At 42.0% G+C, this 27,016-nt stretch overlaps 2 protein-coding genes across 6 annotated transcripts; one reads left to right on the top strand and one right to left on the bottom strand.

Annotated features, from left to right (window-relative positions):
* Window positions 1-17,313: 17,313 nt before the first annotated feature.
* Window positions 17,314-19,728, bottom strand: LOC148294989 (uncharacterized). The gene is made up of 2 exons (XM_088252333.1): window positions 19,473-19,728; window positions 17,314-18,749 (listed from the first exon to the last, which is right to left on the bottom strand). The coding sequence occupies exons 1-2, from the start codon at window positions 19,726-19,728 to the stop codon at window positions 17,314-17,316; spliced, it is 1,692 nt and encodes a 563-aa protein (XP_088108459.1).
* A 3,101-nt stretch (window positions 19,729-22,829) lies between these two features.
* LOC110758316 (OVARIAN TUMOR DOMAIN-containing deubiquitinating enzyme 2-like) lies at window positions 22,830-26,641 on the top strand. 5 transcript variants are annotated; one of them, XR_015835493.1, is made up of 9 exons: window positions 22,830-23,112; window positions 23,870-23,953; window positions 24,060-24,105; window positions 24,237-24,345; window positions 24,563-24,621; window positions 24,704-24,766; window positions 25,350-25,465; window positions 26,112-26,230; window positions 26,335-26,641. XR_015835493.1 is itself a non-coding variant. In XM_021960141.2 (9 exons), the coding sequence occupies exons 2-9, from the start codon at window positions 23,889-23,891 to the stop codon at window positions 26,389-26,391; spliced, it is 639 nt and encodes a 212-aa protein (XP_021815833.1). In that variant the 5' UTR covers window positions 22,855-23,038; window positions 23,870-23,888; the 3' UTR covers window positions 26,392-26,641. The 5 variants fall into 5 exon arrangements, 4 of the variants coding, with proteins under 4 accessions (XP_021815833.1, XP_021815834.1, XP_021815832.1 ...); XM_021960141.2 differs by having other exon boundaries at window positions 22,855-23,038; window positions 26,107-26,230; XM_021960142.2 differs by having other exon boundaries at window positions 22,863-23,112; window positions 26,155-26,230.
* The last annotated feature ends 375 nt before the right edge of the window (window positions 26,642-27,016 follow it).

Below are 27,016 nucleotides of genomic sequence, written 5' to 3' on the forward strand. Positions count from 1 at the left end.
GCTTCTTGTGTGAGCCAGAGGTTTTCATTTTAACATATGCTTTTATTTACCAACAAGAAATGAAATTGCACCAGCCTTGTTGGAGGGGCAGGGCACCTATATTATTCCCAAAACCATTTCTAACAAGAAAAACTTCGAGACACATTTCCCACCATCAGCACCAGAGGCTTGGCATCAACAACAACAAAGATAAGCATCCAAAGAACATTCAAACCACCCATTTCCCACTATCAACACCAGAGGCTTGGCATCAACAACAACAAAGATAAGCATCCAAAGAACATTCAAACCAACGGCGGGAGAGAGAACTTGCAAAACATGACAAAATGATTGCCAAGCCAGACCCTTTCCCCTGCTTTCCAGCCATCGAATGCCGCCGAGTGGTCACACCGAATTGAGTTGCAGCAACCGACGCAGATCGCTCGTCGTCGTGCCGTTCCTTCCCAAAAAAGCAGGCAAAGGCACTGAGCTCGGAGGTGGAGACGCGTAGAAGGCACTCGATCCAGCGTAAATCGCATCCATGACCTTGAATTCTGCAACCTTAATCTGCTTCTGTACGGTCTCCGAGTCGGGGCCCAAACGGTCCGTCGATCCCAGTACCAAATCTGGAACATCTTCGCTCTTTGCCCTCGGCTTGCCAACATCGCCGGAAACAACTCCGAGTCCTCGGTTAAAATCAACCGAAATGGCCAAGACTGGCGTGTTTCATTATGATCCGGCTATGGTGGTGATGCGAATGACGACTAGGCTTGCCTTGGATTGTCTGAGAGAGAGAGAGAGAGAGAGAGAGAGAGAGAGAGAGAGAGAGAGAGAGAGAGTGGCTGTCTGAGTTGGGGATTAGATGGGGTTGGGGTTGGAGTGGTGGTGGTGGGTGGCTTTGGGTTGGTTGTTGGTTGTGGTCTGATGGTAAATTGGGGGAGGACGAGAGTGAGAGGGAGACGAAGAAGTTTTTTTTATTGTTTTTTTCATTCTACTTTTAAGTTTATTTATTTATTTTATTTATTTTTATTTTCTGTTTTTTTCTTCAGACTCGAAAGGACGCTTTTACCCCTCATTTTGACGGACAAAGTGACAGAGTTGGACGGCAGGACCTAATTGCACCTTATTATCTAATTAAAGGACTAAATTGCCACAAAATTTAGTTCACAGACCCAATTGCAACTAGCGCCATAGTTCACGGACATCTACAGTAATTAACCCAAGAAAATAATATTCAAAAGGCAAATGATGATGTTGGACAATGAAGTCTTTGGAGCCCTCATAAAGAAAAGAAGAAAATAATATTTAGGGTAATGATTTCCCCACTCCCTTTTTATCCACTTACACTCCTTTTTTAGTTATAAAATGGAGTGTAAGTGGATAAAATTGGAGTGGGGAAATCACCACTCTAATATTTAAAAGGCAAATAATGATGTTGGATAGTAAAATCTTTGGAGATGCATTGTCTGCCAATTCATTCACTGTACATCCACGAGAAGCCATCCAATTTGCCCATAAATAGGCTTGCTCATTCATTTGTAGAACACTATCAATCCAAAGAGAAAATAGAAAGAGATAAATTTAAGAGTGTGAGAGCTTTATCTTATAAGAGTTTTATCAGAGGGAGAAAGTTTTGTCAGTATAAAAACCACAAGAACAAATACAATTATACTCCCAATATTCAGTGGTATTTTTCATACTCTAATTATTTATTTTTTATAACACGTTATCAGCATGATAGTCTCTCCTCTTTACTTCTATTTTTTCCAGCTTAACACTATGTGGCTATTTCTTTGTCTCCTCTTTGTCGTATGTCTCCTCTCACTTTACTACTACGATGACATGCAAACTTTCTTTTTTGTATTCTCACTTTTTTTTAATGTTTTTTCATCCATATTTGTTTAATTTATTTTTTTCGTACTGTAATTTGGAATGGTGGGTTTTATACCCCATCCTGTTATTTTATAGTGGTGTAATTTCATTACCCATCACGTTCTAACACATATTAATAAAAATTATGGTGGGATTTAAAAACCCATCTTATTATATCTTGAATAGTGGCACAATTATATTGTCCACAATATATAATATTATTATGGAAAGGCTAATGGTATATACTAATTTTATTATTGTGCCTTTAATGGACGGTTTCACCTCCTACATTTCTAGGGCAAGTGCCTTCAACATTTCTAGGATGCATTTAATATTGAAGGCGCTTGTCACAGATATGGCACAAAGGGACATTGAGCTTGTATATGACGTACGCCAAAGCATTTGGCGGATCTTTATCAATCTTCACTTAAGAATAGGAAAATGGAGTCAAATTACATTGATCATGTTATACCAGATCTGCCAGCCACAGATGGCCCATAAGAAATATAACGTCAGTTACACATGACATATCTGGATGTTTCCAATTTTGTTATTGAAAAAGGGAATAAAATTTATGGATCCGAATTAGACTAAATTCCTTCATGTACAATTTGTATTATTTGAAGTACTATTTTTAATTTTCATTTCAATCTAATAAAAGTGGCAGTGTTTTTCTTCACATTGAATAATTGTTTATTGATTCAGTTTATTTTATTTATTTAAAGGTATGGATATAAATTATGGATGCTCCCAAAACAAGAGCTCTAGCAAAGATATTTGTCTCGCAGACAGTATGACTACTCATACGATCCTTCGAGATCGAAAGTATTTCTCAAACTTAATGCTTACAAAAGCAAAGTTAACAACCATATCAGGTCCTATAGATCTGATTGAAGGCTTAGGTACAACCCAAGTTATGTTACCAAAAGGAACAATACTGTCCATTCAAGATGCCTTATATTCATCTAACTCCAGAAGGAATCTGTTGAGTTTCAAAGATATACATGGCTACCATGTTGAAACAAAAAATGAGGAAAATATGGAATATCTTTGCATTACCTCCAATGATACTCATAGCGTATACTGGAGAAGTTTTGTGCGTTGTCATTAGGGTTGTACTATACAACCATACAGACAATTGTTGCACATAATGTCATGGACCAAAAGTTCATTGACTCAAATACTTTTAAGCTTTGGCATGACCGATTGGGTCATCCTGGATCCACCATGATGCGTAGGATCATCACCAACTCTAAAGAACATCCCTTGTTGACAAAACACATTATGTTATCAAGTGACAGCTCTTGCCAAGCTTGTTCACAAGGGAAGTTAATGATCAGACCATCACAACCAAATGTTGATGTTGAATCCCCATCATTTTTACAGAGAATGCAAGGGGACATTTGTAGGCCTATTCATCCTCCTTGTGGACCATTTCTGTACTTTATGGTCTTGGTTGATGCATCTACCCGATGGTCACATGTTTGCCTTTTGTCCACTCGAAATATGGCATTTGCTAGGCTCTTGGCTTAGATAATTAAATTATGAGTCCAATTCCCAGATTATCTCATTAAGTCAATCAAACTCGATAACGCTGGTGAATTTACATCTCAGACTTTGATGACTACTGTATGTTACTAGGCATTGACATTGAACATCATGTTCCTCATGTTCATACTCAAAATGGCTTGGCAGAAGCTTTAATTAAGCATCTTCAATTGATAGCTCGCACTTTGCTAATGAAGACAAAGTTGCCAGTTTATGCTTGGGGACATGCCATTTTACATGCAGCATCACTTGTGCGGTTGAGGCCCGTTGCCAACAATCAATATTCTCCAGTACAACTCATATTGGGTAATCAACCAAACATTTCACATTTAAGAGTTTTTGGTTATGCGGCATATGTGCCTATTGCACCATCGTAACGTACTAAGATGGGCCCTCAACGCAGATTGAGAATTTATGTTGGTTTTGATTCACCATCTATCATCAAACATCTAGAGCCCCTGACGGGTGATATCTTTACCTCACGGTTTGCAGATTGTCATTTTGATGAGACAATTTTTCCATTATTAGGGGGAGAAAAATATGTTCCTAAAGAACAACAAGGCAAACTCGTTCTTGAAGAACGACGTGAATTATCGTGGGATGTACTCATTTTGTCTCATCTCGATCCTTGTACCGCTCAATGTAAAAATGAAGTGAGAAGGATCGTTCACCTCCAAAGTATTGAAAATTAGATTCTAGATGCATTTAATGATACAACAAAGGTGATGAGATCAAATATCTCAACTGCAAACGCACCTGTAAGGATTGATGTCCATAATGGACAAAATAGTGTGCCGGCAAATGATTCATCTGTTGCACGCCTGAAGCGTGGTAGACCACTAGGCTCAAAGGACTCAGTCCTTCGAAAGAGGAAGTCGATGGCCAAAATGAATCCAAATGAAATAAATGGAAAGCCTGATCGGTGCATATTTACATATCATTTTGTACCCTTCTAATTTATGATTTGGTTATGTTTTTGAGTTAAACTTGTGCTTTTAATAAGTTTTGTGTTTGTTTCAGTGTAATAAACTTAAGGACTCACTAATTGCATTTTGGAGACAAGTTAGCTCAAAACGGTGTCTGCAGATCAGTCAACTTCACGGATTGGACTGTACTTGCTCAAGAAGAACCAGATGATGAGCCATATATCATTGGAAAGATACAGAAGTCTAGTTTCTGTATAATTTTACGGTTCATGATTCCGAGTCTTCTAGAGAAAGTTATACATGTTTTGGCAACTTAAGGTCAAATTCGGCAGCATCTGCGTTACTGGGCCAAATATCACATTTGAAGGCCTTCCCGATTTTTCCTTGAGTTGGGCTGCATATGCTTGGAAAGATAATTCAAAGAGCTTCAAGATCCATATTTTTCCAGATTTTTCAGATTGGAGTCACAAGCCCAAAACGAGCCCACAAGCTGGCTGCAATGCATTGTCATGCATGACATATGCATGATGAAGTGTTGTTGATTGTGGGAAAGTTTGGTGAAGCATATTCAATACCTATTTTTGAGTGGAATTTTGCAGCAGCCAAATGAATTAATTGAAGTTGAAGTGGATGATGCAACACTAAGCTTAATGACAAGAAGAATTGTTTTCAAATGCAATTGTGTGTTAGGTTAAGTTGGTGAATTAAGTGTTGTATGTTAGGTGAAGTTAGTGTGTTTAGAAAATTCAATTGTATAATTCAGATTTTCACTTCCCCTAGGCCTATAAATAGGGAAGTTCTCTAAGCTTGTAAACACACCCCAAGGGGGGGAGCTCTCAAACACTTCTCTAGAGCTCCCTTCCCTTCTCTCCCTCAAATTCTCTTAGTTTCTCTTTCTAGTTTTCAATTGTTATAATGAGATCTTTGTGCTGAAATTCTCCTTAAGTTTTTCTTAGTTCCACTTTACTTTTCATTATATAAATTCTTTTCTTTAGTTTCAAGTTTGATTAGTTTCCAAGTTTCAATTATGGTTTTTGTTCTTATTCATTATGCTTATAAGTTAATATGCTAGTTTGAATGATTGATCACCATTAAGGCTTGCATGTTAGCTATCTTGGTTTGAATTAAGAGTATACACCATGCTTTAATTCGAATTGAACTATGAATAGGAAGAGTATGTATGGACATTCGACAACAGGATTAGATACATGCTTGGTTGTTTAAATTGTTCTTCTATGCTTAATGGGTTCCTAATGCTTAATTTTAGGTTAGACAACAAATGATCAAATTAGGGAATTAGGAACACAAGGTTATGACCACACACCATGGCTTAATCATACATTAGCTAGAATCAATCTGTTAATCTAATTGAACTTGGGAACTTATCTGCTTGAGTTAGTTATTTTCTTTCTTCCTTGTTTTATTTATTTCCCTTCTTTTTCATTTCTGTTTTGTGTAGGGAAAATGAATTGAATCATTCAATCACCAATCCTCGTGGGATCGACCTCGCACTTACATACGCTATACTACCGAACGGCTCGTGCACTTGCGAGTATCACAAGTTGAGGATGCAGCTGTATCTACACAACAAAGCCTACAATTCATAATTCAAATACCCCCAAAGAGGCACAGGTACTCCTAAAAAGGAAAATGTCCCTGGTGAGGCAAGCGCCCCTGAAGTGGCAGCGATACCTGAAAGTCAAGAAATCTCCATAAATTAAACATCCGCTAATGAATTGTGGAATAGAAATGAGATGATCATCGATGATATATTTGCATTCTCAATGGCTACTGAGATCATAAAAGATGATGATATTAAGCCGTGCTCCATTGATGAATGCACATAAAGACAGGATTGGCTAACGTGGAAAGATGCAATTCAGGCAGAATTAAATTCTTTGGGAAAAATGAGTGTTTGTGGGCCTATTGTTCCAACTCCACCTAATGTGAACTCTGTAGGTTACAAGTGGGTATTTACAAGAAAGCGCAATGAGAAAAATGAGATCGCAAGGTATAAAGCGTGACTCGTTGTGCAAGGTTTTTCGCAAAGACTTGGAATTGATTAAGAGGAAACATACTCTCCTGTAATGGACGCAATTACGTTCCGTTACTTAATAAGTTCAGCGGTTTTAGAAAAACTTGAAATGAGACTTATGAATGTCATTACCGCATATCTGTATGGAGAATTGGATGCAGATATATACATGAAAGTCCTAAAAGGGCTTAAGCTGCCTGAAGCAGCTAGGAATAAACCACAAGGCATGTTCTCAATTAAATTAAGAAGATCATTGTATGGGCTAAAACAATCTGAGCAAATATGGTATAATCATCTCAGTAGGTATTTACTAAAGGAATGATACACAAATGATCCTATTTGCCCATGTGTGTTTATTAAGAAATCAAAGTCCGGATTTGCGATAGTGGCAATATATGTCAATGACATAAATCTAATTGGAACTCCTGAAGAGCTCCAAAAGACTGTTGATTATCTCAAATGCGAATTTGAGATTAAAGACCTTGGAAAGACAAAATATTGTCTTGGCATACAGATTGAGCACAGTGCTAGTGGTATTTATAAAGCCCATCCACTTAGCACTCCAATGGTTGTTCGGTCGCTTGACACTAAGAAAGATCCATATCTTCCAAAAGGGGATGATGAAATGGTTCTTGGTCCAGAAGTACCATACCTTATTGCGATATGTGCTTTATTTTACTTAGCACAATGTACCAGACCAGACATAACATTTTCAATAAATTTGTTAGCAAGATACAGCTCTGCTCTAACAAGCCGACATTGGACCGGCATCAAACATATTCTATGATATCTTCATGGGACAACAGACATGATTCTATTTTAGTGAATCGACCAATGCCCTGAGTATTGTTGGATATGCTAATGCAGGATACCTCTCTGATCCACATCAAGGACGCTCACAAACTGGGTATGTATTTACATGTGGAGGAACTGCAATCTCATGGCGCTCAACGAAACAAACGTTGGCAGCCACATCTTCCAATCACTCAGAAATACTTGCCTTCCATGAAGCCAGTCATGAATGCGTTTGGTTAAGGTCGGTGATCCATCACATCAGAAGCACATGTGCCCTACCCTCAGTAACGGATACTCCAACCATCCTGAATGAGGACAATGCAGCTTGTATTGCTCATATCATAGGAAAATACATCAAGGGTGACATGACCAAGCACATATCACCAAAGTTTTCCTACACACATGAGCTTCAGAAGAGTCAAGAAATTAAAGTCAGACAAATCTGTTCAAGCGATAACCTGGTAGATCTCTTCACCAAATCTTTGCCAAAATGCACATTCCAAAAGCTAGTGCATGACATTGGATTACGTCAACTCTGCAAGCAATCAAATTGGAGCATGCAAAATCAAAGGGAGCATTCAAGAGTCCTCTAATACATGACATATGCACATTGTACTCTTTTTCCTTCGACTAGGGTTTTTCCCACCGGGTTTTTCCTAGCAAGGTTTTATCGAGGCAACATGAGCACATTTAACATTATCCTTATGTCCCAAATGACATTGTATTCTTTTTCCTTCGCTTAGGTTTTTTTCCATTAGGTTTTTCCAAGCAAGGTTTTAACGAGGCAACCAATCTAAGGACATGTGGTCTCCAAGGAGGAGTGTTGTAAAAAAAAAGTGGTGGAGCCCACATAAAGAAAAGAAGAAGGCAAATGATGATGTTGGGCAATTAAGTCTTTAGAGATGCATTGTCTGCCAATTCATTCACGGTACATCCACGGGAAGCCATCCAATTTGCCTATAAATAGGCTTGCTCATTCAGTTGTAGAACACCACCGATCCAAAGAGAAAATAGAGAGAGAGAAATTTGAGAGTGTGAGAGCTTTATCTTATAAGAGTTTTATTAGAGGGAGAAAGTTCTGTTAGTGTAAAAACAACAAGAGCAAATACAATTCCACTCCCAATATTCAGTGGTACTTAATATTTTTTACAACAAAAACCACATTTTGAACCACACAAAAAAAAATCAGGGATAAATTGGATCCGGATTCTTTGCTTGGATTTCCTCTTTTATGGTTTGCTTGATTTCTCTTCTTCTTCGCTTGCCACCTCATTTTTAAATTTCAGTTAAAATCACATCCAATAGCTACAAAATTGGCATATCATACTTGAATTATAAAATAAATAAATAAAAATCAATTAACTCACACTCAATTTATGTTGTACAGATACGAATACGAATACGTTGATATGATAAAATATGATACGTGAAATCTCAAAAAACTAGAATAAGATAAGCCAAGAACACGACAATTAAACTAATATATTGAATTAATTTATATGAACTGTTATTTTTATCCCTTGTCTTGTTTCTCCACCCATTTTATTTTCAAAATTTTATAGACAATGTAAAATGACTTTTAAGGATTTAAGGAAAAAACCTCAATCCTAAAATAAAAACTCAATTTCATAAGAATTTAAAAAGAAAAAAAAATTCCTTAATGAAACAAAGAGACGTTAAACTGCATCTCTTTTAAATCATATTTGTGGGAGCAAATTTCCTCCCACGAGAATATTCGCCTAAAGATTCCTTCGTCTTCTCCGCACCTCTCTCTCCCTGCAAAACAGATCGGAGTAAAAGGACCACACCCGGGCGGTGTTGGCCAAAGGCCCTCCGATGCCTAAGTTAGGATGAGTGTTTCAAGGAAAACCGGGTGGCCAGAGCCGTGTGTGGAGGCCGGAGCCTTGTGTGAGAGAGAGAGAGAGAAAGAAGATGGTGGCTAGGGTTTGTGAAGGATAATTTCTGCAGAGTTTCAGTAGGAGTTTAGACGTACCTTAACCCTTGTGTGTAGCTAGGTATTTATAGGAGCCTCGGAGGCTACGGTTTCAGAGGAATAATTCCATAGATGGAAAGGAATTATTCCTCCCCTATTAGGCGAGATTTGATTAATTAGGGATTTGATTTATCTAATTTAAATCAAATCCCTAATTAGGGTAGGAATCAAATCAATCCCCATTTTAATTAGGTAATTGCCAATTTAATTGGGTAACTCCCAATTAAATTGAGTAACTCCCAATTAGGTCAAATAATCCCCAAATGGAAGGAATTATTTGACCTAGGGTGATTTAATTCGGTTCCCACAAATGCCCCCCAGCTTCTGCATGGCACATGGTGGCATGTAGGAGATGTGAATTCTCTGTTGGGCTGTCCAGCTGTAACTGGGCTTCCTTCTTGGATTTGGGCTCCTGAGTTGAGGAGGTATTTGACTTGCCAATTGGACTTTGGCTTGGGCAGTCTAGCTGTAGATCTGCCCACGATGAAGTCGCAGTCTCACGATCAAGGAATACGTCTCCATAGCCAAAGCAGCCGAGACCTTCTTCTGCCACGAGCAAATCTTCCTCAAGGAGGGTCTCGTCTGCTGAGAATGTCTTTATGGGAGTTGCTCCTGCCTCGTTTGCTAGGATGAAGCGCCTCGTCAGCGTGAATAGTAAGCATGTCAATAGCATACAGGAGGTTCGGGATATTCTGCTCAAGTCTCCGGTCGAACTGCCCAAAACCAGTGATCTGCCTTATAAAGAGGCTGCATAGAAGCAAGGTTTGGGTTGCCTGCACTGATCCGGGGATCAAACTGAGAGGATTGTGCCTCTGTTCAGCAGTCACAACTCGTCTGCAAAGCCACGAACAGTCAAGCGCGGAGCTAACTCAATGTTGCAAGTTGTAGCCAAGAGAGATAAAAAGTCGTCTGCTCGAGCAAAAAGCCCTTCAGTTGCGCAAACTACCGATCCGGGAGTCGGTGAGAGCTCTGCTGGTCAAGTTTGACACTCATGTTGAAGCCACGGAGACATCCAAGCATGAAATTGCTGCTAATGCATACAAGCTGGGATACTTGGACTGCAGGAACGGTGCTCCTCCTTGCTGCCCTCTCGAACATGAAGATGGTGAGCAGCTCTATCTTGACTTTCCCCCTGCTCAAAGTGAGCAGTTCAATGCTGTGGATGTAGAAGCAGTTGAAGAGCAGGTAGCTAATGAAGCTGCAATGCAGGAAGACGACGCCAAAGGTGGCGCGGCTGATGAGATTAGGGCAGATGCGGAGGAGGAGGTAGCTGGGGCTGCTAAGCAGATGATGCCGGTTGAGCGGAATCAGGCTCATTTCTTGTTGAACTTGGCTGGTTGGCAGCTTTGTAATGAAATTTTCAGTTGTCTTTCAAACTTCAATTCTCATTGTATCTTGTAAGTGTATGTTGATCGGTTCATAATTGTATATTATTTCTTACCCTTCTAGCTTATGATTTGGTTATGTTTTTGAGTTAAACTTGTGCTTTTAATCCTTTTTGTGTTTATCTTTCAGTTAATTGAGCTTTAGGTAACAATGATGGCTTTGGAGAACATAATTCATGCAATTCAAGCATGTTAAGGCCTAATTTGGATGAATTGATGAAGAGCTTAAAGACAAATTCATTATGGCTACAGCCCCCTGCCAGTCCAGTTCCGTAGGTCATATTGCAAGCTTTGTTTCAGCAACCTACATAGCTCGGATGAGACCACATTCTTCATGAAAGTTGCTCCAATTGGTGTGTACTATAACATATCCAAAATTCAGACCCATTGGATAAATCTGGAGTCCGTTACCTAGCAAACACAGAACCATGCTCAGGATGGATCTTATCAGCGCGGAAAATGAGTTAGCAATTTGTTTCGGCCTTAACTTCTTCCTCCGACCTTGGATTGGCCCAAATAACATATGGCTGGAAAGAAGACATTCTGAACTTCAATTTAGAGTGCTTAAAGTCCTAATTTGATTAAGAGAAGCCCAAGTTGTAAGCCCTTGAAGTTGCTGGTCATGCTGACCTCAGCATGTGCTGGTTGGATGCTTGGTCATGGTGAGCTAGGTATGAGCTATCATTTCTGGTTGGAAGCTTGGTCATGGTGACATGAAGATGAGCTAGGGCTGCTGGTGGGATTTAGTGGTGAAGTGCATCAACCAATTCAAGATTTTCTAATACAAGTGCATCACCCATTTCAGATTTTCTAATACAAGTGCATCAACCATTTCAGATTTTATAATTCAAGTGTTGTATGCATTAGTCTTATTGAATTCTGATTTTCACTTCCCCTAGGCCTATAAATAGGGAAGTTCTCTAAGCTTGTAATAACACCCCAAGGGGGGGAGCTCTCAAGCACTTCTCTAGAGCTCCCTTCCCTTCTCTCCCTCAAATTCTCTTAGTTTCCCTTTGTAGTTCTCAATTGTTGTAATAAGATCATTCTATTAAATTTTCTTTGTACTAAATATCAAACATCTCTCTACTTCCCTTCTCTTCCAAAAGTCTTCATGTCTCAAACACTTCACAAACACATTCCCTTCCAAAATCCTCAAAGCTCTCAAACACATGTTCTTCCAAAATTCTCTAAAGTTCCCAAACACTTTCTTCTCCCTCCTCAAAGTTCTCAAACACTTCCTTTCTTCCTCAAAGTTCTCTTAGTTTCCTTAATGTTTTCTTAGTTGTAATTTATTTTTCTTTGTTATGTAAATTCTTTTCTTAAGTTTTCAAGTTGAATTAGTTTCCAAGTTTCAATTATGGTTTTTGTTCTTATTCATTATGCTTATAAGTTAATATGCTAGTTTGAATGATTGATCACCATTTAGGCTTGCATGTTAGCTATCTTGGTTTGAATTAAGAGTATACACCATGCTTTAATTCGAATTGAACTATGAATAGGAAGAGTATGTATGGACATTCGACAACAGGGATTAGATACATGCTTGGTTGTTTAAAATGTTCTTCTATGCTTAATGGGTTCCTAATGCTTAATTTTAGGTTAGACAACAAATGATCAAATTAGGGAATTAGGAACACAAGGTTATGACCACACACCATGGCTTAATCATACTTTAGCTAGAATCAATCCATTAATCTAATTGAACTTGGGAACTTATTTGCTTGAGTTACTTATTTCTTTCTTCCTTGTTTTATTTATTTCCTCTTTTTCATTTCTGTTTTGTGTAGGGAAACTAAATTGGATCATTCAATCACCAATCCCTGTGGAATCGACCTCGCACTTACATACGCTAAACTACCAACGGTTCGTGCACTTGCGAGTATCACAAGTTGAGGATGCAGCTTAATCCATTTTGGTGGAGCTAAATCTACGCAACATATGTCCGGAGACATAGCGCTTGAAAGAGACTCCATTGAATTTGTACCCGAGAAGTAGCTTGCCTACAATGGAGGTAAGGCTTGTAACCTGTGTGCGTATATCGGGGACATAGCGCTTGTAAAAGGCTCCATTGAGTTCGTGCTTCGAGGAGCAGCTTGTCTGCAATGGAGGTGAGGCTTGTCGCCTGCGAGCGTATGTCGGGGACATAACACTCGAAAAATGCTCCATTGAGTTCGTGCTTCGAGGAGCAGCTTGTCTGCAATGGAGGTTCCATTGAGTTCGTGCTTCGAGGAGCAGCTTGTCTGCAATGGAGGTAGGGCTTGTCGCCTGCGAGCATATGTCGGGGACATAATACTCAAAAAATGCTCCATTGAGTTCGTGCTTCGAGGAGCAGCTTGTCTGCAATGGAGATTCCATTGAGTTCGTGCTTCGAGGAGCAGCTTGTCTGCAATGGAGGTGGGGCTTGTCGCCTGCGAGCATATGTCGGGGACATAATACTCAAAAAATGATCCATTGAGTTCGTGCTTCGAGGAGCAGCTTGTCTGCAATGGAGGTTCCATTGAGTTCGTGCTTCGAGGAGCAGCCTGTTTGCAATGGAGGTGGGGCTTGTCGCCTGCGAGCATATGTCGGGGACATAATACTCAAAAAATGCTCAATTGAGTTCGTGCTTCGAGGAGCAGCTTGTCTGCAATGGAGGTTCCATTGAGTTCGTGCTTCGAGGAGCAGCTTGTCTGCAATTGAGGTAGGGCTTGTCGCCTGCAAGCATATGTCGGGGACATAATACTCAAAAAATGCTTCATTGAGTTCGTGCTTCGAGGAGCAGCTTGTCTGCAATGGAGGTTCCATTGAGTTCGTGCTTCGAGGAGCAGCTTGTCTGCAATGGAGGTGGGGCTTGTCGCCTGCGAGCATATGTCGGGGACATAATACTCAAAAAATGATCCATTGAGTTCGTGCTTCGAGGAGCAGCTTGTCTGCAATGGAGGTTCCATTGAGTTCGTGCTTCGAGGAGCAGCCTGTCTGCAATGGAGGTAGGGCTTGTCGCCTGCGAGCATATGTCGGGGACATAATACTCAAAAAATGCTCCATTGAGTTCGTGCTTCGCGGAGCAGCTTGTCTGCAATGGAGGTTCCATTGAGTTCGTGCTTCGAGGAGCAGCTTGTCTGCAATGGAGATAAGGCTTGTAGCCTGTGTGCGTATGTCGGGGACATAGCGCTTGAAAAAGGGGCTCCATGAAGTTTGTACTCGAGAAGTAGCTTGCCTTCAGTGGAGATAAGGCTTGTAGCCTGTATGCGTATGTCGGGGACATAGCGCTCGAAAAAGGCTCCATGAAGTTTGTACTCGAGAAGTAGCTTGCCTTCAGTGGAGGTAAGGCTTATCGCCTGTGGGCGTATGTCGGGGACATAGCGCTTGAAAAAGGCTCCATGAAGTTTGTACTCGAGAAGTAGCTTGCCTTCAGTGGAGGTAATGGAGGCACGTTGCCTGCTTGGAGTCGAGCTGGTCAGCTGCAACTCGAACAATGGCCTTCTTGTTGTAGTAAGATGCTAACTGCTATTGGGAAGCTCGAACAATGGCCTTCTTGTTGTAGTAAGATGTGAGCTATTGTTGGTAAGTTGCAACTCGAACAATGGCCATTTCTCGTTCTTCTTCGAGCAGATCAAGGTTGACTTTCATCTACTTGCAGTTTTGGTCAAGACTGCCCACCTCAACGCTCATGGAAGGGACGGTGATGTGTGGGGGGATGATTGCTTCTGTCCCATAGGCTAGAGAAAATGGTGTCTCGCCGGTTGATCTCCTTTTGGTTGTGCGATAAGCTCACAAGACTCCTGGTAGCTCGTCAACCCATTTTCCTTCTGCGCCTTCCAGTCTTTTCTTCAGGCAGTCCAGCACGATCTTGTTGGATGCCTCTGTTTGGCCATTGCCTTGCGGGTATCTGGGAGTTGACAGGTGTTGTTTGATGCCATACTTCGTAAAGAATGCGGTGATCTGCCTGCCTACGAACTGCGTACCATTATCAGTGACTATCGACTGCGGGCATCCGAACCGGCAGATGATGTTTTTCCAGATAAATCGTTCGACATCAACTTCCTTGGTAGAGGATAAAGCCTCGGCCTCAATCCATTTGGTGAAGTAATCCGTGGCGACGATCATCATCTCCTTGTTGGCAGGTGCTGTCGGCATAGGTCCTACCAAGTCGATGGCCCATTGCATGAAAGGCCATGGACTGTTCTGCGGATGGTATTCCTCAGCTGACAAGCCAGGGATCGGCTTATATCGTTGGCACCGATCACATCTTTGAGCATACTCCGTGGAGTCTTGGCGCATGGTAGGCCAGAAGTAGCCTATGCTGAGAGCCTTCTGGGCAAGAGATCTGCCCCCAGCGTGATTTCCACATTCGCCGCAGTGTATTTTGCAAAGAACCTCGAGCGTCTGTGGGTACTTGATGCAAGTAAGGTGAGGGCCGGAGTATGATTTGCGAACAAGCATGTCACCTTTCATGTAGTACCTCGCAGCCTTCTATTTGATTTTCCGAGCCTCGGACTTATCCTTGGGTAAGTTTTCGTTAACCAGGTAGTCAATGATGGGGTCTTGCCAGCTAGGATCCTCGTCGATCTGCATCAAGTTTGGCTGTTCTGCCTCTTCTATGCTTTGCTGGTCAAGGTGCTCGACCGGGATAGAGCGTCTGAATTGGGTATCAAGCGCTGATCCTAAGCTCGCCAGTGCATCTGCATGCGCGTTCTCTGCTCGAGGCACTTGTTGGATGGTGAAGGTAGGAAACGCCTTCAACAGCTCTTGGACTTTGTCAAGGTACAAGATCATCCTTGGGTGCTTCGCCATGTATTCACTTGAGGCTTGATTTGTGATCAGCTGGGAATCTGAGTAGATGGCCAGCTTCTTGATTGACAGCTCCTTTGCCAAGCGCAAGCCAGCGAGCAACGCCTCGTATTCTGCCTCGTTGTTTGAGGCTGGGAAGCCAAGCGTGATAGCTTGCTCCAACAGGGTTCCATCCGGAGTGATGATGACGACACCTGCCCCAGCTCCTTTTTGGTTCGACGCTCCATCTACGCGCAACTGCCACATGTCTCTGGGTTGGTCAGGTTCATCGGAGGTCTTGTCTGCTCTCGAACTTTCCTTCTTTTTGCTGACCAGCTTCTCTTCTTCAGCCAATGGCGTGAATTCTGCGACAAAGTCTGCCAAAGCCTGGGCTTTTATTGCAGTCTTCGGCCGGTAGAGGAGGTCGTATTGGCTTAGCTCTATAGCCCACTTCATGAGTCGTTGAGACGCGTCAGGGCTGTGCAAGATTGACCTCAAAGGAAAGTCGGTCATGACAATGACTCGATGAGCTTGGTAGTAGGGTCGTAGCTTTCTCGCGGAAACTACAAGGGCCAAAATGAGCTTCTCCAATTTTGGGTAGCGAGTCTCTGCATCGAGAAGGGCTTTTGACTTGTAGAATACCGGATGTTGGGCCCCCAGTTCTTCTCGGATGAGAGCTGAGCTGACGGCTGAGTTGGACACCGCCAGGTACACGAACAAGTCTTCACCAGGAACTGGCTTCGAGAGCAGGGGAGGTGAAGTGAGGTAAGTCTTCAAATTCTGGAAAGCTTCTTCGCACTCATTGTCCCATTTATCTCTTTGCCCCTTCTTTAAAGCCTTGAAGAATGGTTTGCACTTGTCGGTGGATCTCGAGAGGAATCGGTTGAGGGCCGTTGCTCTGCCCGTCAGACTTTGTATTTCCTTTACTGTTGAAGGTGACTTCATCTCGAGAATGGCCTTGATTTGGCGTGGGTGCGCCTCGATACCTCGTTGAGTTACTAGGTATCCCAGGAATCGACCGGACGATACACCGAACGTGCACTTACTTGGATTCAACTTCATGCGATACTGGCGGAGCAGGCTGAACGCCTCAGTGAGGTTCTTGATGTGGTCTGCTTGCTTAGGGGCTTTGACCAGCATGTCATCCACGTAGACTTCCATGGTCTTGCCGATCTGCTCCTTGAAAATTTTATTCACGAGCCTTTGGTAGGTTGCTCCGGCGTTCTTCAGCCCAAAAGGCATGACCTTGTAGCAGTAGGTCCCTCTTTCTATGATGAAAGAGGTCTTCGCCTTGTCATCTTCGTACATTAGGATTTGATTATAGCCGGAGTAGGCGTCCATGAAGCTGAGCAGCTGATTGCCGGAAGTTGAATCCACGAGCTGATCAATTCTCGGCAATGGGAAGTTGTCTTTTGGGCAAGCTTTGTTGAGGTCAGTATAGTCGACACAAACTCTCCATTTGCCCTTTTCCTGCTTTGCCACCAGTACAACGTTGGCCAGCCATTCTGAGTAGGAGACCTCTTCAATGAAGCCGGCAGCTAAAAGCTTATCGATCTCAGCTTCGATGATCGCAACTCGCTCGGGAGCGAAGTTGCGTCTCTTCTGCACCACGGGTTTGCTAACAGGGTTGACATGGAGTCGGTGGCAGATGATGTTCGGGTCGATGCCAGGCATGTCAGATGGCGACCATGCGAACATGTCTTTGTTCTTTTGGAGAAAGGTGGTCAGCTCCACCTTCTCGTCTAGGCTTAGGCGCGAGCCGATCCGCGCTTTTTTGTCTGGCTGGTCAAGATCGAGGGGTACTAACTCAACGTCTTCCTCAGGCTTCCAACCTTGTTCAAGGGAGCCTTCCGGGCGGATTCCCTCGTCTCGATCCTTCTCGTTTGGATTCTGGCACGAGCCGATCTGCGCTTCTTTGTCTGGCGGGCCAGGATCAGGGGGTACTAGTTCAACATCATCCTCAGGCTTCCAACCCTTTTCAGGGGAGTCTTCCGGGCGGATTCCCTCGCCCTGATCCTGGCTCCTTAATTGCTATTTTGAGGTAGCAACTCCCTTCCCGTTCGGGCTTGCTTGTCTGCTGGGAGAGTTTCCTGCCACGTCAGTAGCCTGCATTACTGGTGTGAACTGCAGTTGTCTGCTCTTCTTGAGCCCTTGGGCTGTGCATCTCCTTGCCATGGCTTGATCACTGTTGATCTGCCTGATACCGCCTCCAGGGATGGGGTAGCGGATCTTCTGGTGTAGAGCAGATGTGATGGCTTCGATCTTGCTGATCCATGGTCGGCCCAAAATCCCGTTGTAGGGAGAGACCTGGTCGATGACCATGAAGGTTTGCGAGCAGACCACTGGGGGTGAGTGGACGTCTAGGTCAATTGTCCCAACAGTGATTGACGTGGCCCCATTGAAGCCGGTGAGTGATCTGGCAAGTTTGCTAATCTTGGGCTCCAATCTCATCTGTTGGATAACCGATAGTTGCAGGATATTGGCTGCGCTGCCCTCGTCCACGTGAACTCGCTCGATCACAGCTTGTTCAATTTTGATGCAGATTACTAGGGCGTCATTGTGCGGCAGATCAAGCTCGATCAAGTCCTTCTTCTGAAAGTCGATGATGGGTGTATCTGCAATGACTGGTACGCCCGTTGTGACTTGGGAGACATAAGTCGCCTGCGCGATCTTTCTCTTACGCTCCTTGGTGGTCAGCCCGGACTCCTGGGAGTCAGCTAGAATGGTGTCGATCCGTATGACCTTTTGGGGAGGTTCCTTGGCAACCACATCACGATCCTCGATCTGCTGGATGGCCTTCTTTGCAACGAATTCCGTGCAATGGCCGTCTCTGACCAGCTCCTCAAGATGCCTTTTCCAGGCGTTGCAGTTGTTTGTGTAATGACCGTGCTCCCCGTGGAATGCACAGTATTTATTGGTGTCCCTCATAGAGGGATCTCCCCTCATAGGTGGTGGTCTTCTCACCCACGGTTTGTTCTTCACTTGTGCCAGGATCTGGTGGATTGGGATAGTGAACTCAGTGAAGGTTCCTGTTTCCGAGCCTCCCTCTTGGGGCCGCGATCTGCGCTTGTCTCGGGCTTTGTTCTCGAACTTGTTGCCCTTTTGGCTCGCCTGCCTTATCGGGTGATCAGCTGGCTTGCTGGCTTTCTTCGCCGCAATACGATCGTCGTCCCAAAGTGCGTAGCGCTCTGCCGTCGCGAAGACCTCTGCCAAGGTTTGGCTTGGAGTTATGGCCAGCTCACGGTATAGCTCGTGTTCGGTTGGCAAGCCTTTTTTGAAAACTGAGGATGCAACTTGGTCATTGCATCCTATGATGTTCGCCTTCTCAGCCTTGAATCGTCTGAGGTAGTCTCGAAGAGACTCGTCTGGTTTCTTGTGCAGGTTGAACAAGTGGTCTGCATGCTTTCTGACCGTCTTGTAGGAGGTGTACTCCTTTGTGAAGATGAGGGCGAACTCCTTGAAGTTGCCTATCGACCCGGACGGTAAAGTGTGGAACTAGTCTTGAGCTGCTCCTCTCAAAGTCATCGCGAACACTTTGCACATCAGGGCGTCGTCTGCCTTGTACAGGATCATGGCACTCTTAAAGTGCCTCAAATGGCTCTCAGGGTCGGAGTCTCCCTTAAATGGAGTGATGGATGGCGTTGTGAACCGTTTCGGCGGTGCAGCTCGTTCCACCTCGTCCGTAAAGGGTGAGCAGTCGACTTGAGCAATTTCCTTGTGCAGGGCCTCATTCGTGCTTCCTTTAAGTTGGAGACTTTGGAGTCGGTCATTCACTAACTTCTCGACATCTTCTGCCCGCAGGGCTAGTGGTTCGGGTCGATGTCTTCGGTGTCTCGAGCGCCGCTGGTTAACTTCCTCCTCGGTTCCCAAGGGTCGATCCTCTTAGTTGTTCTGCCCGTAGGGCAGATTAGGAGATTGAGCTTGTGAGGAGTCCTCCACGGCTTGTTGCCGTGTGTTGGTCCTCGAGCGGGCTGGTGAGCGTCGATTGTTGCGCTCGTCACGCGATTGTTCACGAACTCGAGCTCTTTGTGAGCCCAGCTTGGATTGGTTACTTCCTTGTGGGCCCAAGCGGGCGTGGACATTGGACTATGGGCCCAAGCGGGCATGGACATTGGACTGTGGGCCCAGCCTTTCGCGTACATTGGTCCTTGGACCTAACCTCGAACGGATCGTCGACCGGCTCAGAGTACGACTTGCAGATGTCTGCGTCTCATCAGCACGATCTCGTTCTCTCCCCTGCCCGTTTGCCTGACCGGCTTGGGACCTCTCGAACTGCTCGCTGACATGCTCGTGCGTCCTCCTCTCCTCGTCACGGGATCCAAGGTTAGGGCCTTGGTTCAAGTTGATTTGCCTAAGTAGCTGGCCAATCAGGTTGTTCTGATCGTCGACTCTTTGTGTAAGTTGATCAACCCGTGAGTTAAGGTCCACCTGACCAGAGGTGTGCATTGGGCCCAATGGCACGTGGGCTAGGGCTCCATTAGACGCGTACACAGGTGCATACGTCAAGTGTGGTGGCAGAGGAGGGAGAGAAAGGATCTGCTCCAAAACAAGGGAGGCGTCAAAGTAGCCGTAGGGCTGTGCAGCAAGTCCGGCAGTTGAGTGGTGTGGCTGCTGCTGTGTTCCGACAGCAGGAGGGCGCGGCAGAGCAGTTCCAGTCGCTGGCGCTTGCAGCTGCAAGGCTGTGCAGGTCACAGGACCACGTGGTGGCTGTTCTGCAATTCCAGCAGCTGTCTACGGCGGCTGTTCTGCAATTCCGGCAGTTGGAGGTGGCTGCGAAGCGCTTGGAGGTGGACGCAAGGTGTTGGCAGCCACGATTCCGTGAGGTTGCAGAGAGGCTTCCACCACGAAACCATGAGACGGGCTCGTCGTGGTGGTGTTACTCTTCGAACGTCTTGTATCGACCATGGTTGATTGGAAAAAGTTGTGGAAAATGAATTTGGAGCACGCTTTGAGTATAATTTCGCGCTCTCAATGAAAGCACCAATTTGTGGGAGCAAATTTCCTCCCACGAGAATATTCGCCTAAAGATTCCTTCGTCTTCTCCGCACCTCTCTCTCCCTGCAAAACAGATCGGAGTAAAAGGACCACACCCGGGGGGTGTTGGCCAAAGGCCCTCCGATGCCTAAGTTAGGATGAGTGTTTCAAGGAAAACCGGGTGGCCGGAGCCGTGTGTGGAGGCCGGAGCCTTGTGTGAGAGAGAGAGAGAAAAAAGATGGTGGCTAGGGTTTGTGAAGGATAATTTCTGCAAAATTTCAGTAGGAGTTTAGACGTACTTTAACCCTTCTGTGTAGCTAGGTATTTATAGGAGCCTCGGAGGCTACGGTTTCAGAGGAATAATTCCATAGATGGAAAGGAATTATTGCTCCCCTATTAGGCGAGATTTGATTAATTAGGGATTTGATTTATCTAATTTAAATCAAATCCCTAATTAGGGTAGGAATCAAATCAATCCCCATTTTAATTAGGTAATTGCCAATTAAATTGGGTAACTCCCAATTAAATTGAGTAACTCCCAATTAGGTCAAATAATCCCCAAATGGAAGGAATTATTTGACCTAGGGTGATTTAATTCGGTTCCCACAATATTGATCAAGCCATGTCTTTTCCCAATCAAAAAGTATTTCTTCTCTTTCCCATATGATTAACAGTTCTTGGCAATCCCTAATGTTCAATCCCGCAAATATGGACTTCCAACTTCCAAGACAATATAGAACAACCATAGAAACCTCGGTTCCCACATGTACCTATTATTGTAGCAAGTTATTTTGATTTTGCATCATTTAAACCTATAATCAAACTCAAATTAAACAAACCCAACCCCTAAAAAAAATTATTCTACAGTTAAATAAACACAGGAAAAAAAAATTTTCACTCTACAGTGACAAAACACACAAGAAAAATAAATCAAAAGAATAGAACGTAAAGAAAATATAACTCCCATGTTTTAATTATGAGAAAAACCAAATAAAAGAGAATTTGCTTGAATTAATAATTAAGGGGTATTTTTGGAATAATGGTGGGCTATGTTGCACGGACACGGACACGGGGACACGGAAACGCGACACGGCGACACGGCGACACGAAAAATCTCAAAAAACTAGGACACGGATACGGCTAGGACACGGTAATTAAAATAATAATAAATCCGAATATACTTACTAGTTATATATATTTTTAAAAATAATTGACCAATTACTCAATACTTTAATGTCACAAGTTATATACTATTTTTAAAAATAGTCCAGCCAAAATTATGTGCTCTGCTATGAAGGAACAAAGAAACAAAAAATCAAACAGCAGTTCATAATAAAACTGAGAAAAAAATTAAAAAAATAAATCAGAGCCTCACCTCCTTCACTAGCAGTTCGTAGAGAAGAAAATAAGAGATAGAGGGAGAGAAGGAGAAAATCACGAAGAAGAGATAGAGGGAGAGAAATAGAGAATAAGAGATAGAGATAGAGGGGGAGAGAGGCCAGCACACGAAGAATAGATTAGAACTTTAGAAGATGCGGCTTCTCTTCTCCTGCTGGCTGTAGAAAGACAGGTTTAGCCCACTTTTCAATTTACATTTTTAGCCCATTTAAAAAAATTGTTTCAAATATGTCCACATATGTTTCAATAATTATGTTTGGACCCACATTTTTATTTTAAATTTTCAAATGGGTCCCTGCCGTGTCTTTGACTTCCATTGACCCGTGTCCAAAAGTGTCTTGACCGTGTCCAAAACGTGTCTTGACCGTGTCTTGACCGTTGACCCGTGTCCAAGCCGTGTCCGAGGCGTGTCCGGGGCGTGTCCGCGTGTCCGACACTCCGACACTTCGGCCTGATGGAGTGTCCGTGCTACATAGATGGTGGGTGGAAATATAAGATTGTGTTTTTTCAAAACTTACATGGTGGGTGGGAAGATAACGTGGATGGGGAAATAGGAGAAATTATACAATAATTTCTAGGGAAATAGAAAAATATGGTGAAAATAGCAGCACTCTTAATTAAATATATATTTGTACTGGGTATGAGCTAAAGCGTCAAAAGAGTTTTATTAGTTGTACATATATATTGGGAGTTGATTTTCTCACTTCTCTTCTCTCCACTTACACTCCCTTTTACTTTTTAATACTTTTTTATTTTATTTTATAAATTTCTGTTAACTTTTCTGTTAAAGATTAATGAATATTTTTTAAATCAATAAAAAAAAATTAACTATAAATACAAGAAGTAAATTAAAAAACACGAACTAAATTTTCCAAAGAGGTCAACACACGGGAACTAATGTGACATTGATACCGAGCCTCTGCATTTATAATCTATACATTTTCTCGTTTTTGCTTAATTTTAGTCGTGGTAATAATCTAACATAATCTACGCATTTTTTTGTAGTTCGCTTAATTTTAGTTATTGTAATAATCTAACCACCCATCAAGACACGTTATCCTAAATAGAATGATTGGGTGAAAGCCACTGCCGAGAGAATCTAGTGTAACAGAGAAAGTTGCAGAAAACCGTAACACAAGATAGACCATGGATTCAGACCCAAAAACAAAAAGATAGACCATGGACCCCACATTAATGCTCAGTGGGACCTGGGCTTCAACTTGTAACTCCACCCTCCCCAACGATAAAAAGAAGGGAAAAGAAAAAAGGAAGACGACATCAAAACACGGAAGCCATAGCCAAAACCAGGCAGGCGACCACCACCTCCTCGTCAAAGTATTTGCTCAACTACCATTACCTTATTGACCAAAAAGGAAGAAACAGAGTGAATTCTTTTTCTTATCTGTTTTCCTCTTCTCTTCCAAATTGTATCATGTCTATTTGAATATGCTGCTCTTGGTACGAATACTATTAATGGATCTGGAAATTTCATTGCCACATTATTTATTTGTCATTTTTTTCAATTTATGCTTTTGGGTGGTTTCAAATTCAGCTCTGGGTTTGTTTTATAGCTTTGGTATTGGGTTTCTAAGTCTGAGGGTTGGTTTCCTTTCTGGGTAGGCTTTTGACATATTAGGTTCATTTATTGGCACCTTAAAGAACTGATAAAAGTATGGATACTTTAAAGTTCCTTTTTTTCGTTCATTTCAGATTCATTCCTGATAAAAATTTGTAAAATTTCATTTCTGTACACTATATTATATTTGTTCCTTTTCTTTGAATGTTTTCAATCATGGCCTGCTGCTACCAGTACTTGAATCTGGTTCTGGTTGGTACTTGGCTGTCTGCTGCTGAGTATGTGATGTTGGGTTTTGTATGAGTCCTCAGCCTTCTTTTGGTATTGTTTCATACTTCTGTAACTTTAGGATTCAGTCTTAAGGAAGTTTTTATGTATAAGTCTTTTCTTTCTCTGTAGATGTTTACTTTTGATTGGACTCCTATCTTTTTTTGTATCTTAATAATCTTTGTTCTCCTTTCCATTGTAATCACAAAAGGTTCCTTCTTCACACAAACCACTTCTATGGAGTTCAATGCTTTTTGGGTCCTTATTTTTGTATTAAATATTCTGTGTTTCCTTATCTCAGCTCTTTGGCTTGTGCTTGTCTATTATAAAACCATCATCGTTTGAAATATTCAAATTGTTCAAATGTTTCAGGTATATAAATATTTATAATATGGAAGGTATTGTAGTAAGAAGGGTTATTCCCTCAGACAATAGTTGCCTCTTCAATGCGGTTAGGTAAGCTCCAATACAACCTTCTATTCTATCCATTGTCTATTGCAATGAGCTGAGCTGCGTCATTTAACGTCAATTTTTCTATTCAATAGTCACCCGTCATTTGTAGGTATGCCATGGACCATGAAAAGAAAAAAGCTCCTGAGTTGAGACAGGTATCATTCAGGGATTAAAAGTACACCTGTTATTTAAGGTCAGTTTTTGTGCATATATAGCTCCATATTTGTATTAAGCATGCATAAGTGCTATACTTCCTGATCATTTTGTGGTCATCCATGATGTGAAGGTTATAGCAGCAACAGTAGCAAGTGATCCAACTAAGTATTCTGAAGCATTTCTCAGTAAACCAAATGAAGAGTATTGTGCTTGGATTCTTGACTCTAAGAAGTGGGGAGGTTTGTTAAAAATAAATAAACTTTCCTTTTCCTACGTATATGAATATTGGTTATGAAACAAAATGCAATGAAAAGCTTTTCTTGTGAAAGTTTTGGTTATTTCTGATACCCAACTAAGTATCCGAAACTTAATTATACAATACTGGCTTATGTCTTCTTCTACAGTATTGCACATTGTTGATATATTTGACAAAGTTTTTGCGCCTTGACTGTTCAGGAAATAGTTTGTGTAGCCACTTGTCTATAAGATTGACTGTTCAAGAAATAGCATTAGTAGTGAGTTCTCATGTATATTAATCTTGTCAGCTTTCCATTTCTGAATGTTTATGCTCATTTTCATATGGGGTACTTTTGACAGGAGAAGAAGTGTTTCGAAAGGGCTCTGCTGATCTATGATGGGCTTCATTACAATGCTTTAGCTGTATGTGGTTCTGATGATTTATGTTAATTTTCTGTTTATGAGTTTTACTGGTTCTCAATGTGGACGGATAATTAAGAAGTGGCTTCACTATGGCCTCAAATAGGGCCAATTTTTTGGAAATATGTGGTTTCCTTATTTTAGCAAAATGCCCTTAAATAAATCCAAATTTTCAACATCCAACCAAGTTTCCCTATGTTTTTTGAGTTTTTAACACCAAACATGTAAGCACATAGGACTCAAATCGCCTGAGAGCCACACCTCTGTATCTCCCTAACAAATCTAATGTTAATCTCTTTCACCACAACACAGAATGCTCAATGTCTATTGAATCTTCCCTTTTTCCCACGCTCTCTTTACCTATGTGCTGAGAGACTTTGCCTCGTAGGTCTTGGCTCTTGCTCTTTTCAAGTTGTACTTTTTCCTGATTTATAATTGATGTGAATTAATTTTCAATGTATGTTAAAGAAAGATAGTTACTGATTTTTAAGCTATTTTATTTGTAGACATTTGCTCTCCTCTGTTTGTGATTGAGGTTAAATTTTTCCAGTTAATGGTCATTGGTTTCTGCATTGTATTGTATCAGATGTCACCCTTTGAGGGAGCTCCAGAGGAGTTTGATCAGACTATATTTGCAGTTAAGGACAATTCCATTGGGCCGGTTGAGGGGCTCGCTCTTAATCTTGTGAAAGAGCAACAAAGGTAGTGCTTATGGTTTCATGGTGGCTTCTATCCATAGTGCACGTACAAACACTACTACACATAATATGTGAAAACATTAAATGTTCCTTGGGCTTTTAGTCTGGAATTAGCATGTTCAGATGATAAAAAATACAGAGCCTGTGATTTAGGGGATTATTTCTGATACTTCCACTCTAAACATGTAGTTCAGTGTGCAGAAGTATTCTATTCACTATACATCGACCGACCTAGTTTACAAACCTATTCAAGTTGAAGAGACAATATTTTTTAACTTCTAGTACTCTGTCTTGAAAAAAATTTCCAAATCTCTATGTACTGAGGGCATCCTAGTTGTTGAACCTAAATAGTACTAATAGTGCACACTTATTACTCTGTGCATGTAAAATCTGGTTTATGAACATTTCAAAATAATAATCAATAAATTTGCTCTCAACTTAAGATGATTGAGAACTATAGGACATGTCAGATGTACTTAGCCTCTATGTAAAGTTTTCAATCCATGCCAATCCAACAGAAAAATAGGGATAAAAAGATTAATTTTGTATGAACTTTTTTCCCATGTTTTGCCGACTAAGTTATCAAAATGCTTGAGGTAATGTGTGTTTCGTCGCTTCCATTTTGTGCTCCTACTACTCATATAGCTCAGGTATACCAAAAGTATGCCTTAATACCATGATGCTGCTTCTCAGTAAAAGGAGACACACTGACACTGCCAACTTCACTTTGCGCCGTGGGGTGTGCCAACTTGGACTAGTCAGCCAGAAGGTTATTTCTTAACTTGCCTGTTTTGATGTTCTAAATGTGTGTGGTTGCGAGCATGAGATTTCCTTTAGTCTTAGTATACTGAATAAATTTCGATGAATATTCAGGAGGCTGTGGAGCATGCACGAGCGACAGGGCATGTCCACTTTCAAGAATACAGATAACAGAAATATAGTCCCAATTTCATTGCAGTGTAATACCTTTGTATTCACTTATTGTTTCATGGTCTGTCAAATAAGTATAAGTAACATTGGATTATTGAAAGGCCAACGTTGTGATTCTATGTAGTCTGGGAAATGTTGTACTGTACCAACAAAAAACAAAAAGAACAAACATAGAAAAGTACTGTTGTAGCAGGTTTCCCATCATTTTATGGGTCTAATGGAATCTGGTGAATCGATCACCTTTACCTTCTTTGTTGTTGCCCTCAAACTTATTTGATTCTTCTTCATTCAAATATCTTTATTCCTCAACTTTGAGATGGTCCCGTCCGTTGGTTGTTTGAAATCGACAAATTGGGAAGCATTTTAAGGCTAGTAATGGCTGAAGAGCTGAACTCACCAACCAGGCCAGCATCATTTACAGTGATTGATGTCAAACAACCATTACTACAAGCTATCCTAAATCAATTCAGGGGCCATCCATTGGAGTCAAAGGTCTTTGAATCCATGAAACAAGAACTTTCCCAGAAGGGTCTGCATTATGCCTTGTCTGTATAATGTATAATGCATATGGCCAAAACTTACATGGAAAGTAATAGTCTACACAGGAACCAACTTCCTCAAACAG

Source organism: Prunus avium, chromosome 4 (assembly GCF_965620075.1).
Source record: "Prunus avium chromosome 4, drPruAviu1.hap1.1, whole genome shotgun sequence".
NCBI classification, from domain to species: domain Eukaryota; kingdom Viridiplantae; phylum Streptophyta; class Magnoliopsida; order Rosales; family Rosaceae; genus Prunus; species Prunus avium.